Source organism: Ptychodera flava, chromosome 9 (genome assembly GCF_041260155.1).
Source record: "Ptychodera flava strain L36383 chromosome 9, AS_Pfla_20210202, whole genome shotgun sequence".
Taxonomy (NCBI): domain Eukaryota; kingdom Metazoa; phylum Hemichordata; class Enteropneusta; family Ptychoderidae; genus Ptychodera; species Ptychodera flava.
This window is the reverse complement of record NC_091936.1, coordinates 15366799-15387382: the sequence shown is the minus strand read 5'-3', so window position 1 is coordinate 15387382 and position 20584 is coordinate 15366799. Positions and strand designations below refer to the sequence as shown.

General features: G+C 38.9%; 1 protein-coding gene across 2 annotated transcripts in view; it reads right to left on the bottom strand.

Annotated features, from left to right (window-relative positions):
• LOC139140118 (reversion-inducing cysteine-rich protein with Kazal motifs-like) overlaps window positions 1-20584 on the bottom strand; it is a 64046-nt gene that overhangs the window by 18658 nt on the left and 24804 nt on the right. For both annotated transcript variants that reach the window (XM_070709152.1, XM_070709153.1), the window contains exons 6-11: window positions 18634-18719; window positions 6112-6162; window positions 5788-5821; window positions 5457-5654; window positions 4232-4396; window positions 530-639 (exon numbers count right to left, since the gene is read on the bottom strand). In XM_070709152.1, coding sequence (XP_070565253.1) covers window positions 530-639; window positions 4232-4396; window positions 5457-5654; window positions 5788-5821; window positions 6112-6162; window positions 18634-18719 — 644 coding nt within the window. The remainder of the gene's footprint in view (window positions 1-529; window positions 640-4231; window positions 4397-5456; window positions 5655-5787; window positions 5822-6111; window positions 6163-18633; window positions 18720-20584) is intronic.

The window sequence follows — 20584 nt, the reverse complement described above, 5'->3', positions numbered from 1 at the left end:
TCTAAGATGATGCTTTTGCAGCTAGCATAACACATCAACTACAAAAGTAAAATATTAAATCAAAATTTTCTTTTAAAATTTAAATTCCCTCTCTTTAAGCTTTGTCTGCACTTTATGTTTTGCAATAACTAATAAAATGGTATTGCAAACTAAAAGGCCATTGACTGTTTTTTTCTGTTATTCCTCACATTAATAGCAATTTCCTGACGTTCTCCCTAAAGCAACAAGGTGATACCAAGTATTTGGCTAGAATCAACAAACGCCTTGTTTCTTAAGCCAGCACTGCAAATTATTGACTACTAAATCTGTGACCGGACACGAATTCAATAGTCAAGGATGATAATTCACATTGTATCTACACAACAATGTATTGACTAGCTGAATACGGGGTATTTCAGCTTGCATCAGAAGAGCCAGTAGACAAAGAACCTGTGGTCGGTATGTGGGTTAAAACAAAATACTACAAAAAACCCAGTCAAAAGAAATATTTAGAGTCTGGGGATAAAAATAAGAATGTGTTGCTATTTACCTTTATACACAGATCCCTGCATGTCATTGTTGCCGCTTTGGCGCAACAGTGGAGTTGTGCACCATTGAGATATTGGTTGTAAAGAACCCCATTATTGACCGGTCTGTTACCTGCATAAGAATACACGAGACAAAAAATTGATCCAAAGGTTATGTCAGATACCATGCGATGAATGAGATGAGAGCCGTATGTAAATCACATGAGAAAGGTCGACTGAGTCAAACTGAACATAAAACAACTTCATTTAACGGTTATTTTGCGATTGCCCAGAGAAATTTACGTCACTTGTGCAATACTTGTGTTCATTCTTTAATAGCAGCCATGAAATCGGATCAGTCCCTCTTTGAGTGATATATTTGTCTACATGTAACATCTGGCTGACGTGAATCAATACTGATGAGAAAGAACTCCATGCATTAAAGGCAACACTTTTGAGAAGTGATTTTCCATTCATGTAAGGGAAAGACATAAACTTTTGCTAAAACTTTCCTCAATGTAACTTCCGACCCTTCATTTACCGGATCAAGAATGAAAATCAGGGGTCACCGCACAAAGCTGGGTACTACATAGAGAAACAAACTACCTAACACTTACCAATATTTGAAATTCAAAATGGCCACCGCCCCTGAGTTAATTCTATGGGAAAAAATACATTTTTTGATTTTGGAAAAAACTAAGACTGAAACTTTTTCCAAGAGCTTTAAAATGAGTCCCCACAGGTGGTACCTCAGAAGAGAATTGTAGAAATTTGAGAGTCTGAATATCTGCCCCCCAGCTGCATGAATTCTACCTTAAACAAGAAATTGAAGTATACTGGCGGGTAGAAACTGAAAGGCCAAAGTCTCTGGAACTATATCACTATGATAGTGCTGTACTTAATTCTCAGTTTTAGGGAAAGTTTACACTCTGCAACTTATACTAGGGAACAAAGTTTATCATTTCCAGTGAACCTTAAATATCAAAAGGATGCATGAGAAACTGTAAAAAATCAACCTTCCACAAAAAAAATCAACACTCCAGAAGTCGGATGTTTCACCATCCAGCTGGCTGTCTGCATTGTTGACAACACATGCACTTCACTTTGTCCACCAATTGACATTGCATTGGCTTATCAATCATGTCGAAGGGGTCAAGGTTCACTCCATAAAAAAAGGTCAAGGGTGATTTCAAAAGAGGCTGACATGGCTGGGGAAATTTTAGATTTTGATGGATGGGAACTATACGTGCACATGCCCGTGTTTTCCCTGACAAAATCAGTAGTCACCAACATACATGGTATACAACAAGGTCAGTTTCCCCAGTGAAAACTTTTAACAATCCTAAAAGACTGCCCGATATGATACTGCTGAAATTTTTGGTGTATTGTATCGTGATGTTCATTGGACAAGTGTAAACAATGCTGAAACATTCTCCGGGTTAGACTTTATATAAATAATTGTATAAATTCCTGTAAAAAAACACTGCAATTCGTTTGTTATTCTCATACACTCAATATTTTGTTTCTTAAGATATGAATATTGCCCCAAATCTTTGCAATTCAAATTTACATGTAACTGTCACACTCAAGTCTACACTCGTGTATCTGTATCAAGTGAGTGCAGTTGAACGTTCCAATTAGCAAAAGTACAGAAATACCGAACATTTCTCGTTTTCAACTTGTTCCTTTTGTTTTCTACTTCAATTTGTTTGCATGCCTGCACTCAGAAATAACATCCAACACTAATCAAGAGCTTTAATTACAACATGCACCAAAAACATCCTAACTGTCTACGTGAAACAATGGAAGTGCACAGCCCAGGGCAGCTTTGCTGTTTATCAGACCTTGAGAAATCACAGATTCTAAACAAAATCTTCACAAGCAATTTACCACCAAGGAAGTCAAACCCACTTGTCAGGTTTAACAAATGAATCTCCGGGTAGAATTGAAACATTAGAGATATACTCAAATGGCCCATTTATCAATCCCCCGGCTGCTCAACCTTGTAAAACCTTCCCATAACAAACAGAGCTGCTGCTTTCTAGGTCACCCGAAAAACAGTTAATCAATCAATCAGGGTCTTTTCAACCAGGGCTGAACTTTCAGGGTCATGATCTTAATGGATGGGGGTGTCAAGGGTCAAAAGTTCAGCAGTAATTTGGAGTCCCTGGTGAAAAGACTTAACATGGTGTGATGTTTTCTCAACATATTAGACTAATTGCTCAATTACCACTCTTGGCAAGGAAAACTAAACAAAAAAATCGAAGAAAGTATCTTTGCACTCCAATAATAAAGTGGAATGTGCAGCTTAACTGATGTGCGGACAATGACTGTTTTCGTTACACCACTAGGATCACAAAACAAATTGCAGAGCAACTATATTTTCATGGACACAACAATGATATACCGTAGAATTAATAGTAATTTTTTTGCTCATTTTGAAATAAGCATTGTGCAGTCACGGTTCACCAATGTGAATCAACTGCCAGAGCGGAGAGAATTAAGGTACTCTGACTAGATTTTTACACCTTGTGTGCGCAACACCAAATGATCATATAGCAGCCTCTTTAAACTTTTATGAACTTTCAGTTACAGGCTATTTCAAAGACGTAAAATGAAAGCAAACTGTCCATTTGTGGGCATGATAAAACGTGTCAACGACGGAAAGCAATCGCTGCATGGTTATGCATGGCCTCCTCTCGTCATAGGACTTTCAAATTTGAGACAGAATATGCAGTCCACTTAGGGTGTACTGATGATGTCTTGCCGAATCACATCTTGTTTGTTATTCACAACCACAGTTCTTCTGGGTCATTAGCTAATTTCTGATGGAACCATACCGAAGGAGGTGTCAAGTTCATATATGAGACTGATTGCACACCTTTCTCCCTTTGATTCAATCGTGACTGCAAATGCTCGACAACATGCAAAATGTAATTCCCTTTGATGTTAAAAAGTGTTTCAAAGCAGTTTTGTTTCATATCCGTTTACAGAATTTTAGATTCGCATCCAAACTTTGTCCTATGAGCAATGGGCTGTACCTGACAAAACATTTAAAAAAAACTGCCTGTTTCTCCTTCAAATGGATTTTTTTATAATTCACAAACAACATGGAATGATCTTGTAAATTATCCAGCATCATTTTAAAGCAATGAACTACAACAGAAAAACTAAGATGCTATCATTTATAGGGAAAAGTATTGAGCCACTCTTTTTTGTTAGTTTTGTTGATTTTGTATATTACATGAATATCCATAAATCATATTGTTTGGAATGATGAAATACTGCTGTTAGAGTTATACCAACAAAAGTACTTTCACCACGCCATGAGAGAGGACTGAAAGCAAACAATGAGATTATAATGTCTGGTGTCCTTCACAAATACAGAGAACTGAACCAACTGACAGCTGCTCAAACAAACTGAAGACCCCAGGCATGAAAGTGTATAGCTGCACTGTATGTATTTGAGACTCATCATATCATATATTGACATGACATAATCTGTGCTCTTGATCTCTTTTGATTTTATTTCAACATGGAAATGACATACACCTTTGTCCCTTTTGAAGTAGTGTTTCTTTATCAATAATGTTATGAGAAAAAAAATATGATTTGAGAGGCAAGTCTAGGATATTCAGTAAAAAGACTCCTGAGCTACAGAAATCCTGTCGCTCAATTTTGTGGGATTTCAAGCATTTTGACAAAAAAAAGGTATGCGACTGTACCTGAGTTGAGGATGAAACACTGCCACAATGGATACTGAGGTAACGGATCACCGCAATCCGCAATCAGGGCGTTGATGATCTCCGTGTCTTCCTGCAACGTCTGCAGAACATGCTGGCACGTCTCGCGACATCTATCATTTTCAGCACGATCGCAGCAGTAGAGATCTACAAGGGAACAGGGCAATAGGCAGAAGGGAAAACAATATGATGTCAATTCACATGAATAATTCAATGTAGCTGGAATCTTAATCGACTTTGCCTTCGATTCAGAGGGAGATAAATTTGCCACAGAGTACAGCGTTTTTATTGAATGATGTATTTTGGTGACTGCTGGGTATGTCTTCGGGGGGTTTTCATGAACATTTGTTTTCAAAAACATGATGCAATATTCACTAACTACAATTTCTGTATGTGGTTACAGGCAAAAGGGTATAAAACTGCCAGTGTCCTTACGCAATTCATACTGTCAGTCTATTAAACAGCACATGCTTTGGTCTTGCTCCCAGGTCCTAATAATACTTTTCCATAATATAGAACCCCTTTGTCACTCAAGATAATAAATTATGATTCTATGGAACCTGACAAAATACTCATTTTGATGAAGAAATTATTTGGCATGTTTTATTTCCTCTGGTCGAAAGTTGATACTCTACTTGTTACTGATATGTCTGAGAGAAAAACAAAACTTTGATTCAGATTTTGACGAGGAGAAGAAAATAACCACATCTACTTCAGCACAAAGCGACTGAGTAGTACATGGTCAGTTAACTCCGTTCTCATCCTCGAGGACCTCGTAACCGTGGTAACACAAGCTTTCTTCTGCCATGGGGATGAAATCTACTTAGGCAAGACCTCCTTAATTTCCAGCCCCGAGTGTACCTCCCTGTTGAAGTTCTCTAACGTAGCCTGCTCAGTCTTGGATTCCCTGTACAATGATCATCAAATTCACAATCACCATTGATAACATTGGGTTTGGGGACACACCACGGCGGTGAAAGGGTTCAAACACATCCGCTGGCATGAATCTTTCAAAACACAGATTTTCATCGGATGATTTAACACCTAGGCTAGTACCAGTAAGCCAATATTGCATGTAGATACTGAAGGCATCAGTATATTCTCTGTCTAACAAATCTGCCCCCTCAACCTCAAGCCCCATAACTATCTAAAAACTTGCTTATATTTGCACAAAAGCAAAAAGATAACGTGTCCAACATGTGCTCACTTTCTTTAGGTTCTCTCACAGGCAACGATGATGTGTAGTCCTCCACACACTGCGAGACCTCCGTGCGCTCAATTTCCTGGCAGTAATTCTCAATGGTGATCTGGTCTTCACTGCTGGGGTAGTCCATCTCAAAAATGAACTGACACTTGCTGCGACAAAGTGTTCCCATCGGTGCTTGTCCGCAGCATTGTCGTTGCGCTATAAGGAAATAGGATATCTTATTTAAGTTTCATCAATAAAACCCCTTCTTTGGCCAGGAAAAAAACCATTAGCAAAATCTTCACAAATTTAATCATCCTTATTCATGTCTTGAACAAAGTCAAATACTTACTTTCAAATCTGTCAAGGCAGTTAAACATCCTATCCTGAAAGAAGAAAACACAGAAAAAGTCATTCCTCTATAAATGGTTTCCATCTTTATATCACTATAAGATAGTCTGAAGAAATGAGGGCGCTGTACAAGATACACTTCTAACTGAGGTTGAGGGCGCTTTACCAGTTTGGGCTATTGATTTTACTGAAGACAACTCTGCAACATTACAGCTACGACTTTTGAAAGCTAAAAAAAATTCACACAATACGCTTAAGACAATCTGTCCATGTAAAATATCAAGCTACTAGCTGTTTTTTTTAACTAAAATGAAAAGTGACTGACCTCTAGCCCATTCCTTGAACAGGATTCAGACAAATCTGACGTCGCATGTGCCTGCATCAAAAAAGGAGAAACAAAAAATTTAATATTTGCCGGCGTGAAATTCTATCAGCAAGTTTCTCTGGGCTGATTAAGTTGCATTAGCCGACAACCACATTGGGAGATGTAAGCAGTTAAGACACAGTTGGGTACCAGAGACAAAGAGCTTCGGTCACTCTGTGGGTATATGTAAACCGGCAGATGAGATTTCAATGTCGCCAGATCATAGGACCAACAGCAAAATTTTTCTCATTTGTCGTGGTGCATCGGATGAATCAAAGATATTTGCAGCGGTTGAGATGAATCGTGGAATTTCCGACTGCACATAAACTTCTGACGACTTGACGGAGCCACTTATTATAATTGCCGGGGCAAACATGGCAGGCTTGTTTTAATCAACTACAACAATGCAGTATTAGACAGTCACTGCAGGTTGCATGTGCGCAAAGGGGGGATTCAAGACGCATTCCACAGTCCTTAATGAGGCCATGTTGACGTGTCAGCCGTCCATGTAACGATTGGAAATTAGTTTGCTAAATGTAGCTTGTGACTATAATGTATCCAGTTGACGGAGCACAACACTGCATTTTAAAACCGGTACACATGAAAAACTTCAGTACACCCGAAGAAGAAAAAATATCAAATGAGCTGGCCACACGTCTCCGTGCTAAGTCTCCACATGTCAAACGCTCAATAAGTACAGAGTGACCCTAATTTCAACAGAAATTGAATTCCTGCAACCTGGGCGCCGCTATCGTCTTACACGACAGTGGAAAAATTCTGAAGTCAAATATGTATACAATTTCATAATTGGGTTTAATTCAAAAAAACTTTCTAAGTGGTAATCAGTTGATGGCATTTTTGTGACAGTTTTCATTAGAGACATGAGAGACAATCATTCTCACTGAGTAAGCAGACGACAATGTTTGTCAGTCAAACAACTTGTGTAAAATCAACTTTGCAATTTTATTTTACATAACTTGTATCTGAAAGAAATGCCATCGATTGTTTTTCCCAGCCATGACGGTCCCAAAATGGCATTATGTGCTTTTTAAAAGATTTTTTTTCCCATTTGATGTTATTTCATGTTAACCAAAATTGCCTTGTAAAACAAGTCCACAATCATCACTGATAACAATTGGTTTGGGGCAAAACCACAGCGGCAAAACATTCAAGCTCCTCATTTTGGTTTAAAAAACGCAATCATGTGAAGTGTTTTAGTGTGGGAAAAAAAATCTGTATTTTAAGAACGGCAGAAACACATGTTATCAAAGCAAAATCTTTCTGCCTGTAAAATAATTCTATAGTATATTATTTGCACACAAAATATGTGTGGAGAATGTATGTCAAAGGTCAATTCTCTGTAGAAAAATCGAACATAACACAACACAACAAAATGAAATATCAGGCGTAAGGAACGTACGCATTTATACATTTTTTACACGAAGAAAACACTCTGAATGAAAGAACCTCTGATGAGGATTGCTACAGAGAAGCATCATACATCACTTAGTGGTAAATATTCCTGCTCAAAACTAAAGGGATCAGGGGACATGTATTCTAACACAGTTTTCCTGTACGCTAATTTTCCCATAGGAAATCAATGGACTTGAATATACAAGCAATGAACTGAGAACGCTCAAGTGTGTGTGTTAGTATTCAGTGAGGCGCTAGCTGAGCCTCTCCGGTATGTTTTCTCCCGAGTGAATGGAAACAAAAATGGGTAGATGATTGAACACCTTGACGATTCAACATATTTTGCACTGAAAGAGAAACAAAAAGGGGAGGATTTCACATGGAATGAAATTATTTCAAAGAAGCCAAATCCAGTTAGACGAAAATGTAAAGTGAATAACAAGATAACACTGTCACTTTTGAGTAACAATAAAAGGCGTGGTTTTTTTTTTCACCATGTGTCATACTTGATTCTTCATTTTATGCATGTTTCACATTTTTTTGCTCTGGCATCCAATTTAAGTGAATTTTGTTGTCAGACAAAGAGAAAGACAACCCTGGTGGGAAGAATTTTAGTCAGATTAAACTTCATTAGAAGCGACCCCGTTGGTGAGAAATGATGTTTTGGCACTGTATGTGACAGATCAACTCATCTCCCTGTCTTTTTCTTTCTCTCTCTCTCTCTGTATCTTTCTCTGTTGCTGGTGTAAATATAAACACAGACTCGCCAGTGTAAGCAAGAACAGGCATCATTAAAGTTATCAATTAAAAGAATTGTGGAAAAGTCCAGTGTTGAGGTCGAGTCACTTAGCGGGTCAGCCAGCGAGAGTGAACCTCGGCGCCGTCTCTCTCAATGCTTTCAGTTGTTTGGTCAAGATCTACCAGTTCAAATCAAGTGTCAGGTTAGATTCCAATCAACTGCCGTTCTGCGCTTTTGTCGCTATTAGAGATGAAACTCAATCAAACATACACCGCGGAAAAAAAAAACTGCGTGGATCAGGCATTAGCCGCTGCAAGCATATAACTCACACTTTCTCACACTTTCCAGAAACTGCTCTTTCGAGCGGAAACAGAGAAAATGTTATTAGGCAGGTACTGACGGCAAACCTTCATTTAAAATGACTTACGTTTTCAGTAAGATTGAACTTTGCTTGCTGAAAATCAATATTTTTCCCCATTTTGCTTTTGAAAATTATAATACCTGATAAATGAACTGAAAATGTTCAAATTAATGTTTCTTTTACTGATTTCTCTGCCTCAAGAAAACTATCGAGGCTTTCTGACTTCAGAAAATGTTACCACTGCTTGAGGTACTGTGAACTAGCTTTTAAAAGCTATATCTACATGGACTTTTCCTCTCTGCATGTGATTAACTTTTTTACTCTCTGATATCGGTAGTCATGATATTGCCGACATCTTCACAAGAACAAGTAGGTTTCTTTTTCATTCAATCTTTCCTCTTTTTTTTTTGTTCGCAGCTACTTGCTGAAAACTAACCGTTTTTCTAATGAGAGTCGCCACTTCACAGCGATACTCAATTTTCAGATGCGGAGTCTTTTTCAAATTATCACTTGCGCTCCCCGTGATGTTAAGTGAAGTGCTTTATTTTTAACTTTCAAAAAAAAAACCCATCTCTTTCTGCACTGTCATTATTACGGTGACCCTCTGTCTGATGTTAATGGAGTGAATTAGATAAAATAATTTCCAGTTCCTATTAAATAAGGAGTTCAACAGAAGGAAAGACAGGTGGAAACAATTAAGATACCGGTAGAAACGGTGAGAAAAATTTAAGTTTTTGTGCCATTTCAAAGAGGATGCCATGTTGGTCATGTGCGCGACTTCAGGGAGATCTATGTAGTGACTAAATGAAACCCTTTCATCATGGAATTTTGGTTTGTCCCTATTGATTTCAAACTGGCTACTGGGATTTGTGCATTGAGAAATGGGGACGAGCAGGGTGTACTGGCCACTGTATATGGAAGAGATTCGCCCACTTGCTACAAAATTCTTCGATTTGCCGTGATGAAAGGCAAACAGACGATGGACGATGGATTTTGGGTGTGTGAGGATCATCACAAGATAATGGTGTTTTGTTCGATCAGTCTACTCTTATACCTGTCAGGGCAGAACACCTAATTCAAGCATATAGTTTTGCAGAATTGAATCTAACATCATGTTTCGCGTTACAAGCCGCCTATCTGAGTCATCAACTTTGTCTTTTGTGTTGGAAAAAAAGTAATCACAGCTTCCGCGTGTGACATAGCAAAGATTCCTCTTTTGAGTCGAACATTTTAAGATTAAGTTGCCGGAGCCAGAAGCTTAGCCGGCCATTTGATTTCAATCCCTAGAAATTTTTGACCCTATTCAACTCCCTTTGGCGTCCTCCATCAACCGAAAAATGTATACAATGTTGAAAGTTTAAAATAAATTTCATTTAGCTCTTTACACAGAGTGAGTATAAGCCATCCATTATTTAGCAACATGTGCATAGTGAGGTTTCTAAGGAGATACTGCAATGTAGAAACAACTACATCAGAATCCCATCACTGGCACATGTTACAGCCTTCCTGATTCATTTAAAAGTCTATTTTGTGAAGGAAAAAAAGCACTTCACCTTATCTTTGCAGACTCTGTCTGAGCAAACTTTTCACAAAATTGATGACATTTTACACGATTTCCTGATTTCTTTTCACTCATTCATCAGACCCTATTTTCAGAGTGTCAAGGGCCACTCTACCTTTCCAAAACAATGGAACTGCCGCCAAGAGTACGGATGTGACTATTTGCATAATGGGGAGGGGACGAATCCTGACAGCATAAAAAATAAATTTTCTATAAATAGGGATCAAGTTCACAGTTTTTACGATTCACATACAAATGTTTCTCAGACACATAACAATATCACAGACTCAATTAAGCCTTGAAAAAAAATTTCTGTTCACAGGCCCTGCAAGCCCACCACAAAATAACAATTTAGATCACCACTTCTTTAATACAAGCCATACACTGCAGATGAGAACACTCAAGCACTTTTCCACTTCTCTAAATCTTTCCTTACGGAAGAATTTTTGTAAAGTCCTAGTGCAGGTGCAGAAGAATCAGCGACCACAGATGAAAATCTGTGTACACTTCACAGGGCTTCAACAAAACCTCTCCTATGACCTAAAAGAATTTTCTCTGACTTTTTTTTTCCCTGACAGTAATGAGTAAACTAACTGATATCATTTTCTAATATAGAGTCTTCACATTAATGGCAATTTATTGCAGCGTACTCGGTACAGTGTATAGCTGGCACGTCCCCCGTACTGAAAATAGAATCCTGGGTAAACCCGGGCATGGAATTCTAATATATTCCAATTCTCCGCAGTTACCGTGGGTTATCTCGCTCCGAATCAAAACAGTTCAGCAGCTTAAGACTCAAATTGCTGTAGGAACCCGGGAGGACGGAGATTGACTCTGGTGATTCAATGAAAAGAGAGAAAAAAACTGGAGCATACAGATGCCTAATTCACAGTTGTCACAGAGAGAATGAAGAATGACGGATAATCAAATTACTTCATTTGGGGACACACATAACATTTTTTTTTCAAAACATAGTACACAACCCTCCCCCTCTCCGAAAATTGAGGAGAAAAGATCAGCAAAGCCAACTCATGACAGATTCAACTGAACTTTAGTATTAAGAAAAGGTTGCATAGAGACAGACTGACGTCAGAGACAGACTGTTCCTATGCAAGGTGACCTAAAGTTCGTCCGGTATCACTCTCTCTTTTCCCCCCGAGGAGTTTCCCCCTTCAGTCTTCAAAGCAATTCCAAATTGAACACAATGTTAATGACGTTTTCGTTTGTATTGTGCTGCATCATTTTATTTATCTCCACACTGGAGTAAAATAAACACACTTAGGGCCGAGTTGGGTGCATTTACTCAGTGCGCGGCACAAAGCCTGTATTATCACTGCCACTTCGGCGGACGTCAGTCAACATTCACCCGCACACTCTCACATACAAGCGCACACACACAGACACACTGGCCGGTAGTATCACGGGACCCAATCTAATTTAACTCCAGCTCTGAAGACCTGTTAGATGGAACAAACACTAGGCCGTTCCATGGTTTTTCAAATCACAGAAAAACCAACAGTCCTACACAAGCTGTGCAGTGGACCGCAGAAACTCAAACTTTTCCGTTGAAATGAAAAGCCAACAAAACAGGACAATTCCTCACACTTTTTTTTTTCAATTACAATCCCGAGGAGGTAAATATTTGTTTTCTGGTGGTCTCTAAGAGAAAGTATCAACTTCCAAGGCTGAACTGGTTTCTGGTGAGTCAACAACTCGGCCAGGCAAGTATATTGGCAAACGGAAGAATTCTCCGGAATTCCATCAAAAGCAATCTGCGGCATGGCCGCCCAATAATTTCTCCAGTGTCCCCTGTTGATTTTGCTAACCACTTTTTAAACGGTGGGGACTTGCCGGGCTGCCTGGCAAACAGTGGGAAAGCCAGGCCACAAGAGTGTCGGGTGACAGACAGACATTCAACTTTTCACTCATCGATTTCAACAGACCTTCTTTATTTACCCACAACACACTTGTTTTCACTTGTAAGCCAAAGATTGGCAGATATCCGTCACCACCAATAGGACCCATCTGTTCAGCACAATTACTTTTAAGATTCACAAATCTTCTTCAGTAGATTTGACCATTGCAGGAAATCCTTAAAAAGACTTTTTTTTTACTAACACTGCTTGTTTCATTTCGGCATTTCTTATCTTGGACTTGCATCAATTCGAATAAACAGTTTGGTCAAATTTCAATCCAGCCGTGGACAAGAGCCCATTTAGTTGGGGACACTTCATCACAGGTAAAATGTACCGTAAAAAAACGTCAACCTTTTTTTTCCCCTTACAACAATCTCTTAGAGAACGCTGATGCCGACATAATGCCTGCATTTAGGGCCACATAGTTGTAGCTAGCAACACAGCGTTTGCGTTAACATACTTCATCATGCATTGGTGATATCTTGTAGACCCATTTCATATACGAACGCCACCCAACATTCTCAATTTCAGATAAAAGCCCTGGGACCAGCACACAGCTATGTGTGCGCCACATTGCAAGGCTATGCTTGGCTTGGTAATATCAATAGAGACTACACACAACTGTGCCGGGCATACAGAAGCCCGGCCGCTCTTTGAGGGTGGTGGATACACCCAGTTTACAATTACGACACAATCCACAGCACCGGTATTTCCAACAACACATCAAAAAAAAAAAATGAGAGAGAGAGAGAAAAAAAACGCATCAGACATACTCTTGTAAAGTGGTGTGATTTGGGCTAGCGCTAATGAAGCTATCTTGGCGGTCCGTTATCATCAAAGCACAAAATGGGAAAACTTCATTCTTTGTGAATCCAACACACTAGCACGCCGACTTACTCATCAACATGGGGGGAAAAATGGGGGGGGGGGGGGAATTTCACTTTCAGGAATCAATTAAATTTATCAAAATACATGTGAAGACAAAAGTGAAATGCACTTTTCAGGTGTTTTTACATTTCTTTCTTTCTCTAGGCCTTCAGGCTTATATTCTTAATGTTTTTTTGTTGTCCAAAAAATTCTTCAGATTCCAACATTTCAACACAGCAAATGATTGGGATGTCTTTTTTTTTCACCACGCTAACCTCTGAACTGTTACAAAGATTTCTAACCCTTTTACCATAAATATTTGATCAGACCCTTTTGTTTTCAATGGTGTGGTTGGCCCAAATTACAGGGGGGGGGGGGTGGGGTGTTGTGGGTGAGTATATTAGTCTCCAATTTTTTTCTACTACAGCTATAAACCAACAAGACTTTCGTATACTGCCCGCGATAGAGTTGGTAGACCTACTACATGTAGGGAAACTGGCGCAAATAATGGTTAACCTCTGAGATGTAAAAATACCTCTGCCAAGATATCACTCGCCCCGCACAAACAACTAAAATTACTGCGCTGGCTGTCACAATTCTTTCACATGCCTCATAGATCAGTTTTCCTCCACTGAAAGAAATTTAACCGAATAAAAAGTAGATGCAAATTGAGCGAATTGCGTGATGCATGTCTGTCAATCATTACTCGTACAGTGGCCAAGTAAAATGAAAAGTGATGACAAGTGTTTTGCCTTGTGCGAGGGAACTGTGCCTTCAATTTCCAGTGAACTGTACTCAGGCAGAAAATTCTTACATCATCAACCTTTCAGCAAGTTGAGTGTCCCTTCTGCAAGGCCAAAAGAAGAAATAAAAGCTCAAGATGGTGGTTCATTCTTTTATCCTGTTGTCAGGGCACTGCTTGATGAGAAACGGTACAACACCTGCCCAGTTGCCATGACAACAATACTGGCAAAAAAATTAAAAGTCTTAAAAATCATGAGCAGTGAATGAGATTACGAACCAACAGCGATTACCCTCCCCCTCAAAGAAATAATGTTTAGTTTGATCCCTCTGTTTTCTATGGTATGGTAGGCCCTGCATAAACTGAAATGGGTGGAACAGGGAGCGGTACAGATGGAATATACAAAACAAAGTAAAACTTCATTCACTTGCGAAAAAGATGGGTAAAAAAAAAATTATTAAAAAAAATTATTAACTGATGCTCTCTTATTTTAATCAAGTAAATTTTCGGTCGGTGATTATTCTTGTTATGTTGTTCACATGCCGATTTTCAGCTTGACTGGAGGCAAAACTCAAGTTTAACCTTTGACCCCCACAAAGGCATCTGACTTCAGTCAGACAGTCACATGATTGGTGGTAACGTTTTCTGCATGCAGCAATCCAATCTCCTTCGTCAAATTTTGAAGAAAATATAAAGTGTGAATTATAAACTTGTTTGGATCTCCTGTACGCTCTTTTATTTAAGAATTAAAAGCCACAGGATTACTCAAAGACATGAATCCCCGACTAATTGTCTGAACTGGGTGAACAAAGAAGGAAAAAAATCCAACTTTGAAGCGTTTCCTAACAGCTCTTTCAAAGGGACAATAGCTGTGTTTTTTTATAAAATTTTCAATATTATTTTTCTTGCATAATGTAATTACTTTCTCTTCTTCTTTTTCACCACAGTCAAAAACAAAGTATCAGCCGTGAAAGGACAATGCATTGTCTGCAATAGGCAATGTTATCCGAGGTCAAAAATCAATGCTTGTCTGGACCAGAAATTCAGTCGTCAACGATATCACATAGGACATCATGCACTGATAAATACATGCTGCACTGACAGGTTGAACGCTAGGCACTGCGAAATCATTTGTGGAGCTGAACAGAAAACTTACATTTTTCACAAGCAGGAAGAAAAAAATATGCTGGAAAATACAGCAAAAGTTACAAACAACGGAGCCTTTTGAAACTAAGCTGGCTATAACTGCAGGCAGCACAGTGATACGCTTGGTATTGCTCTCTCAGCAGATGGCAGTGACAAAGTCGCCATACCACACAGGGAGGAATCTACCTATAGTCTACATCTTGTCTGAACGCATCTCCATCACGTCACGTCCCACGCACACAGGAAAGATACACAGTCAAATTTTAAACTCCGGATTAACACCGCCGCAATAACACACACAAACACCATTTATGTAACTCTCTAAAAGAGACAGGTTGCATTCAAACCGGTATTGATTTTCTTTGTTTTGTGAGATTTGTTTTGCTTTAATCTGCTGCCCTAGGACAGCTCGGCTGAGCAGCACTGAAATTTTCTCTGTTCAATAAACAATAGCTTTAGGTATCCCAATCCGTCTTAGTTCCCTATGGTAAAGTCCAGAAAGGAGATTTATGCGTTGAATGTTGATTCCATCTGTCAGTGAGACACAGGAAAAGACACGCAGCATTAAGAGGTTTTGCTGATTCGGAAAATTATCATGACATTTTGTCCTGAGAGTGAAAAAATTGTTTATAGCATGTTTGAGAATCTTGCAATTGTATAAGCCCTGAAGGTTGCACTTGCAGGTTTTGGACTTTTTCCCTGCTATGTCGATGAAATTAAAGGCAAACTTTCAAACATTTTGTAAGAACAATTTCCGCAATTTTACCAGAAGCCGCCAGCAATACAGAGGGCCTAAAATACAGTTCATGATGGGCTAACAAAATATCGATGACACAAAATGCATCACCGGGTTGTTTAGTATTTAAAACAAATTCACTTCAGGATCAGATAACGCTGTCTCTTCATTGATTTCACATTGAATTTCAGACGCCGGTGGAAAACGATACCCAGGCATGCTGAATGATGGTAATTACTTCAATAACAGTTGAATAACAGTCGCATACATCGATATCAGATTGTTGCCTAAACCACCGTTTTCAGTGTAGTGCACAATCTATCGATGTTCGTTTGGTTCTGCTTTGTTTCCTCTTTGGAGTAAGGTTTCTCCATCAATAAGGGGATGAAGTGTAAATTCCTGAGGTTGTGTGGAAAGAACATTAAAATTTCATATTTTTTTCATTTCTGCTTGTCCTAGTTTTGACTGTAAGCAAATTTACACATGAGTATTTCAGCTGCGGATATGAGAAAAAAAACATGAGGACATCTGTCTTACTGCGCAGAAAGACTTTTAAAACATCAACGTTTTCTGTGTTCATTGTGTATAGTTCTCGACCTTTTGTAAAACAAATTGTTTAAAATTTCAAAGAGAATTTGGTTTGTTTTTGCAAAGATTATTTCAGCAATTCTCCAATAAGTGCCAAGGAGCTTTCCCCTGACATAACCTGTAAACTATGGTAACAATCCTTCACATGTTGGAATTTTTCTTTTCATAATAAGATGAAATACATCACAGTGTGAGGGGCACTTTGAAATCTCAACCAGCAAATGAATATTTTGCCATCTTGAGACAATGCGAGTTGACAACAAAGTCATGAAGGACAGACACTGTCAGAATTTTAGACCTTAATGTAAGCCCCCATGCATGCATTACATTAATAGTTTCCGCACAGGATTCTAACCCCAGGGGACAACGGGGGTAGGGGTTACAGAATTCCCTCGGGGTAGGGGAAGTGCTCGGGGAATACTCGGAGCAAAGTTCTCGTATATCTCGGTATCAGTTGAGGACTTAAACAACAGAGAATTGATTATTCCTGCTGTGAGGTTGAACAGGAGATTAGGAGGATTACAAAACCTAGTTGACACTTTAAATAATGGACCCCTGGGGAGGGGTTCAGCCAGGAAGGGCATTAGACTACGGGGGTTGCATAGGGTACTAAATATTGATGGCCTCGCATCCCTCAAGGGTGAGGCAAACATTAGATGTCATTAATCAGAAAGGCATGGATTACGTGCGAAAGGGGTAGGGGGGAGTTCGCATGAACGCATCCACAGACAGGCAGACTGGCTCGGATGAAAAATTATTAATAATGCGGTAAAATATTTGTTTTCGGGACAAGCGGGAGAAACAGTTGAATCAATGAAACATTTCCACTTCATTTGTTTAACAGTTGCTACCAAAACAGAAATTGTCACATGAGTTCCCCCCTCGAATACATTATCACTGGCAAATTCTGGCAAAATTACCAGTCGATACTCTTCCCACTGCCATACTTCTGGAATGAATGGAAATGAAAGAGAATTCCTTGCATATAAATTTCTCTGCATATTCTACATCTCCATTGAATTTTAAAATTTATTCGATATGCTAATCAGCTGAGACAAATTCCTTACGTCGTATTGGTTTTCTTAAAAATCTCATATCATAGTTTTTCGGGTCAAGTTTTTTTCCACCACTTTCTCGGGGGTCTGGTTGGGATGTCTCTATTTTAAGCGATTTCACATATATGAGATTTATTCTGTTGAACAGTCTTTTCTTCTTTCCTTCAGTGTCAATAATTGGAGGAATAGATTATCTATGCATGCAGCATTCCTTATCAGCTCCGCAACATTCTTAGAAACGTATTAGCACCGTAATGGACGCCACTGCCAGTCATTTATACGCAATAAAGCAATTTTTTTTTTCAAATTGACTCTCCGTCGGTAATTTGCCTTGGGAAACCAGCTTGCTTAGGTGTAAACCCTGACAAGGGCTGGGTCTTTGTGTGGTGTTAATGGCATCATGGCTGCCTGTAATTGTGTTTAAATTTCAACGGTACCACTCCACCGATCTGATATGTCCTGTCAAATGAAATTTTCCCCTTCGCATTTTCTTCAGGAAAAAAAAACTAAAAAACACCAAAATCCTCAATAAGAGTGGCGTTAATAAAATATCAGCCGGTATGGACACCCCTATTTTCGTCTCAATTGGCAGGTACTTTATTGTAATATTCTAACTGAAAGGAAATTGAAAATAAATGAACCAAACTACTTGTAGGAAATGATTCGTAAAAACTTCAATCACTGACAACTTGTTGCTATGGCGACAACTCATTGAACATTTAAAGGGTAGAAGGTGTCACATTTTTCATGTTGATTTACGTTCGATTCATTGTGTCTCTGAAAGAACCCACAACACAAAAGAACTCGCATTTCTATATTTCACTCTAAATTACGGCAAATTCTTCCTATTGATCGACGACTGAATCGGGGGACGCACGAAGACAGATGGGAAATTTGCTCCCAGTTCACACATCAACGGATGAAAAATATTGTTTTTCAACCAGCCAAGAGGTCACCTCTTCCCTCTGAATTTGCAGTATTCAGGACACAGAGAAAACATTTGTGTTCTGAAAGCTCAGGATTCAATTACCTTGCTAATATTCGCATGCAGTTTCTCATTTATGAATGAAAAAGTGCCCTCTTTTTCTAAGGCTGGCACTGCATTCATCATCAAGTGGCTGTGTGAATGAAGCAGTTGTACATGATTCCCAATTCTGACTGCCCGTTAGATTCTCAAAAACCTACGCATACACAAATATCGTTAACTCCCCATATGGTATGTCATACTGTGTCCACAGAAACAAAGAAATGAGCAATATGGTTTTTTTTATTATGGGTAAATCATATGTGTACGATTATGTTTCCAATATTGATAATGTTAAACTGACAACAAATACCAAACATTCAAGGGAGACTTACTCTCTGGCACGCAATACGACAATCGTCATTTCGTGCTTCACCACAACATCGCTGGCCGTACCAGCTTGTATCTTCGAACCAAATGTCTGTAACGAAAAGGAAAACAATGACATTAGCTTATGATCGTAGAATCATGTAAACAACCACATCTGTACGCTTCAGATATAAATATCATTTGTACATTTCTTTTTCGGCTTCACGTAGGTGGCGCTCTGACACAGTGACCGAAACCAAGGTTACGACAGTGATTGATGACACTGATATGTCGTGTTTCTCCTGAACACAAACCATCAACTTTTTTTTTTCCTTCTGCATGCACTCGCATTTGGCAAACCGTAACTTCAAAATTACCTAAGTGATTAGGCGCTAAAACCAATCAAGCTTCGCTAAAATTTATTCATCTACAACCCACCGGAACAGGCCTGTAAAACTGAATAACGACAATCTAAAATCACCGGTAAGCATGCAGCTTATGTCAATGTAAATGCTTTAAATTTGGATTAGGGTGATAATTACAACACACTAAATATTTGCAATCTGATATAAACTATAACGCCCATTCCGGAGTGACATGATGGCGACATCCTGAATAAGCCAGTAACTTTTGCTTAAGAGGGGCGGGAAATCAAAAATACCGTCAAACAGAACGGCCAGGCGTTACACTTTGTTGGCAATCTCAAAACCAAAAAGAGCATAAAATGATTAAGAGGTTCTGGAAGCTGTAAGTGGAGAGAGAAAGAACGTTGTCTGCGGAGGCTGTTACCAGTATTTGTTGAGTATACAATACTCTGACATGATTAAAGATTGATATAGGAAGGGTTCAAAGGTTACCCTGTCGGCATTACAATCATACTATCAGATATCTCTCTACAAGAGATGGTAGAGAGGGGGAGCGAGGTTCTTGGGCGTGAACTGGACATTCCTTGGTGCCTTTACCGAGATAAAATTCAGAAATCGGACACTGTCTGTCCTGCCCTCCTCGTTTAATGTGAATATTGTATTTATCTATTCAAGGGCACGTATTTTGAAAAGTGATTTTCCAGGCAGTGAAATTAAGATAAGAGTGGTAAAATGGACAATTTATCTATGTGCATGCACACACACACACATACACACACACACACAGTGACACACACACACATACACACACAGATGCACTCATTGAAATATCGATGCAATTTCTTTTATATTATGTATTTATTTATTTTATTTAGAAAATGTATTTTTTTTGGAAAATGTATTTGCCCTATGAAAACCAATGTATCATCAAAAGTGAGAAGTTTTGTCTTTTTTAATGGCAGCACACTTGTGCTTGTGAAGAACAGTCACCCACTAAGTTCAAGGTGTACCTCAGATCCCGTTCACAGATTAGTTCAGCATGAGTGCAATTAATGTCTCTCATCTGTTACAGTCAAGAAGCAGCACATGTCCTGAAGACATTTATCAACATTAACCTAAGGACACAGGGAAGACATTACAGCAAGGCACAGAGAATCACTGACTAATGCCTTTCTTGACCTTGAATGGATGGGTTCTAATTACAACCACACATCTTAAATCAATGTCATGTAAACTTGAAAGCACGGTGTGGGAAAACTTTGAAAAATTCCAAATTGTTGTTGTACTTTTTTTTTAATTCCTATTTCCTTTTCTCCTTTCTTTGTTTCAACGACTGCAGAGGTTCCACTTGTGAATCTGCAGATCCCATTTACCAGAATTTCCTGTTTGAGTAAATTCAGACCGTCAGTCACCATTGATGTGATTAAAAGGGTTCAGACGTACAGACATCTAAATCACCGACTTGTCTCCAAGGCACTTCTCCAGCAACTCATTTTTTTCCCTTTTTTTTCCGAGGGCCAGGTTTAGGCCATTTTGTTTTTCTCAGTGGAAATAGTGTTATGATAGTTGTGTGCGAATTTCACCTCGTATGACATTTTTCCTTTCCCTGTCT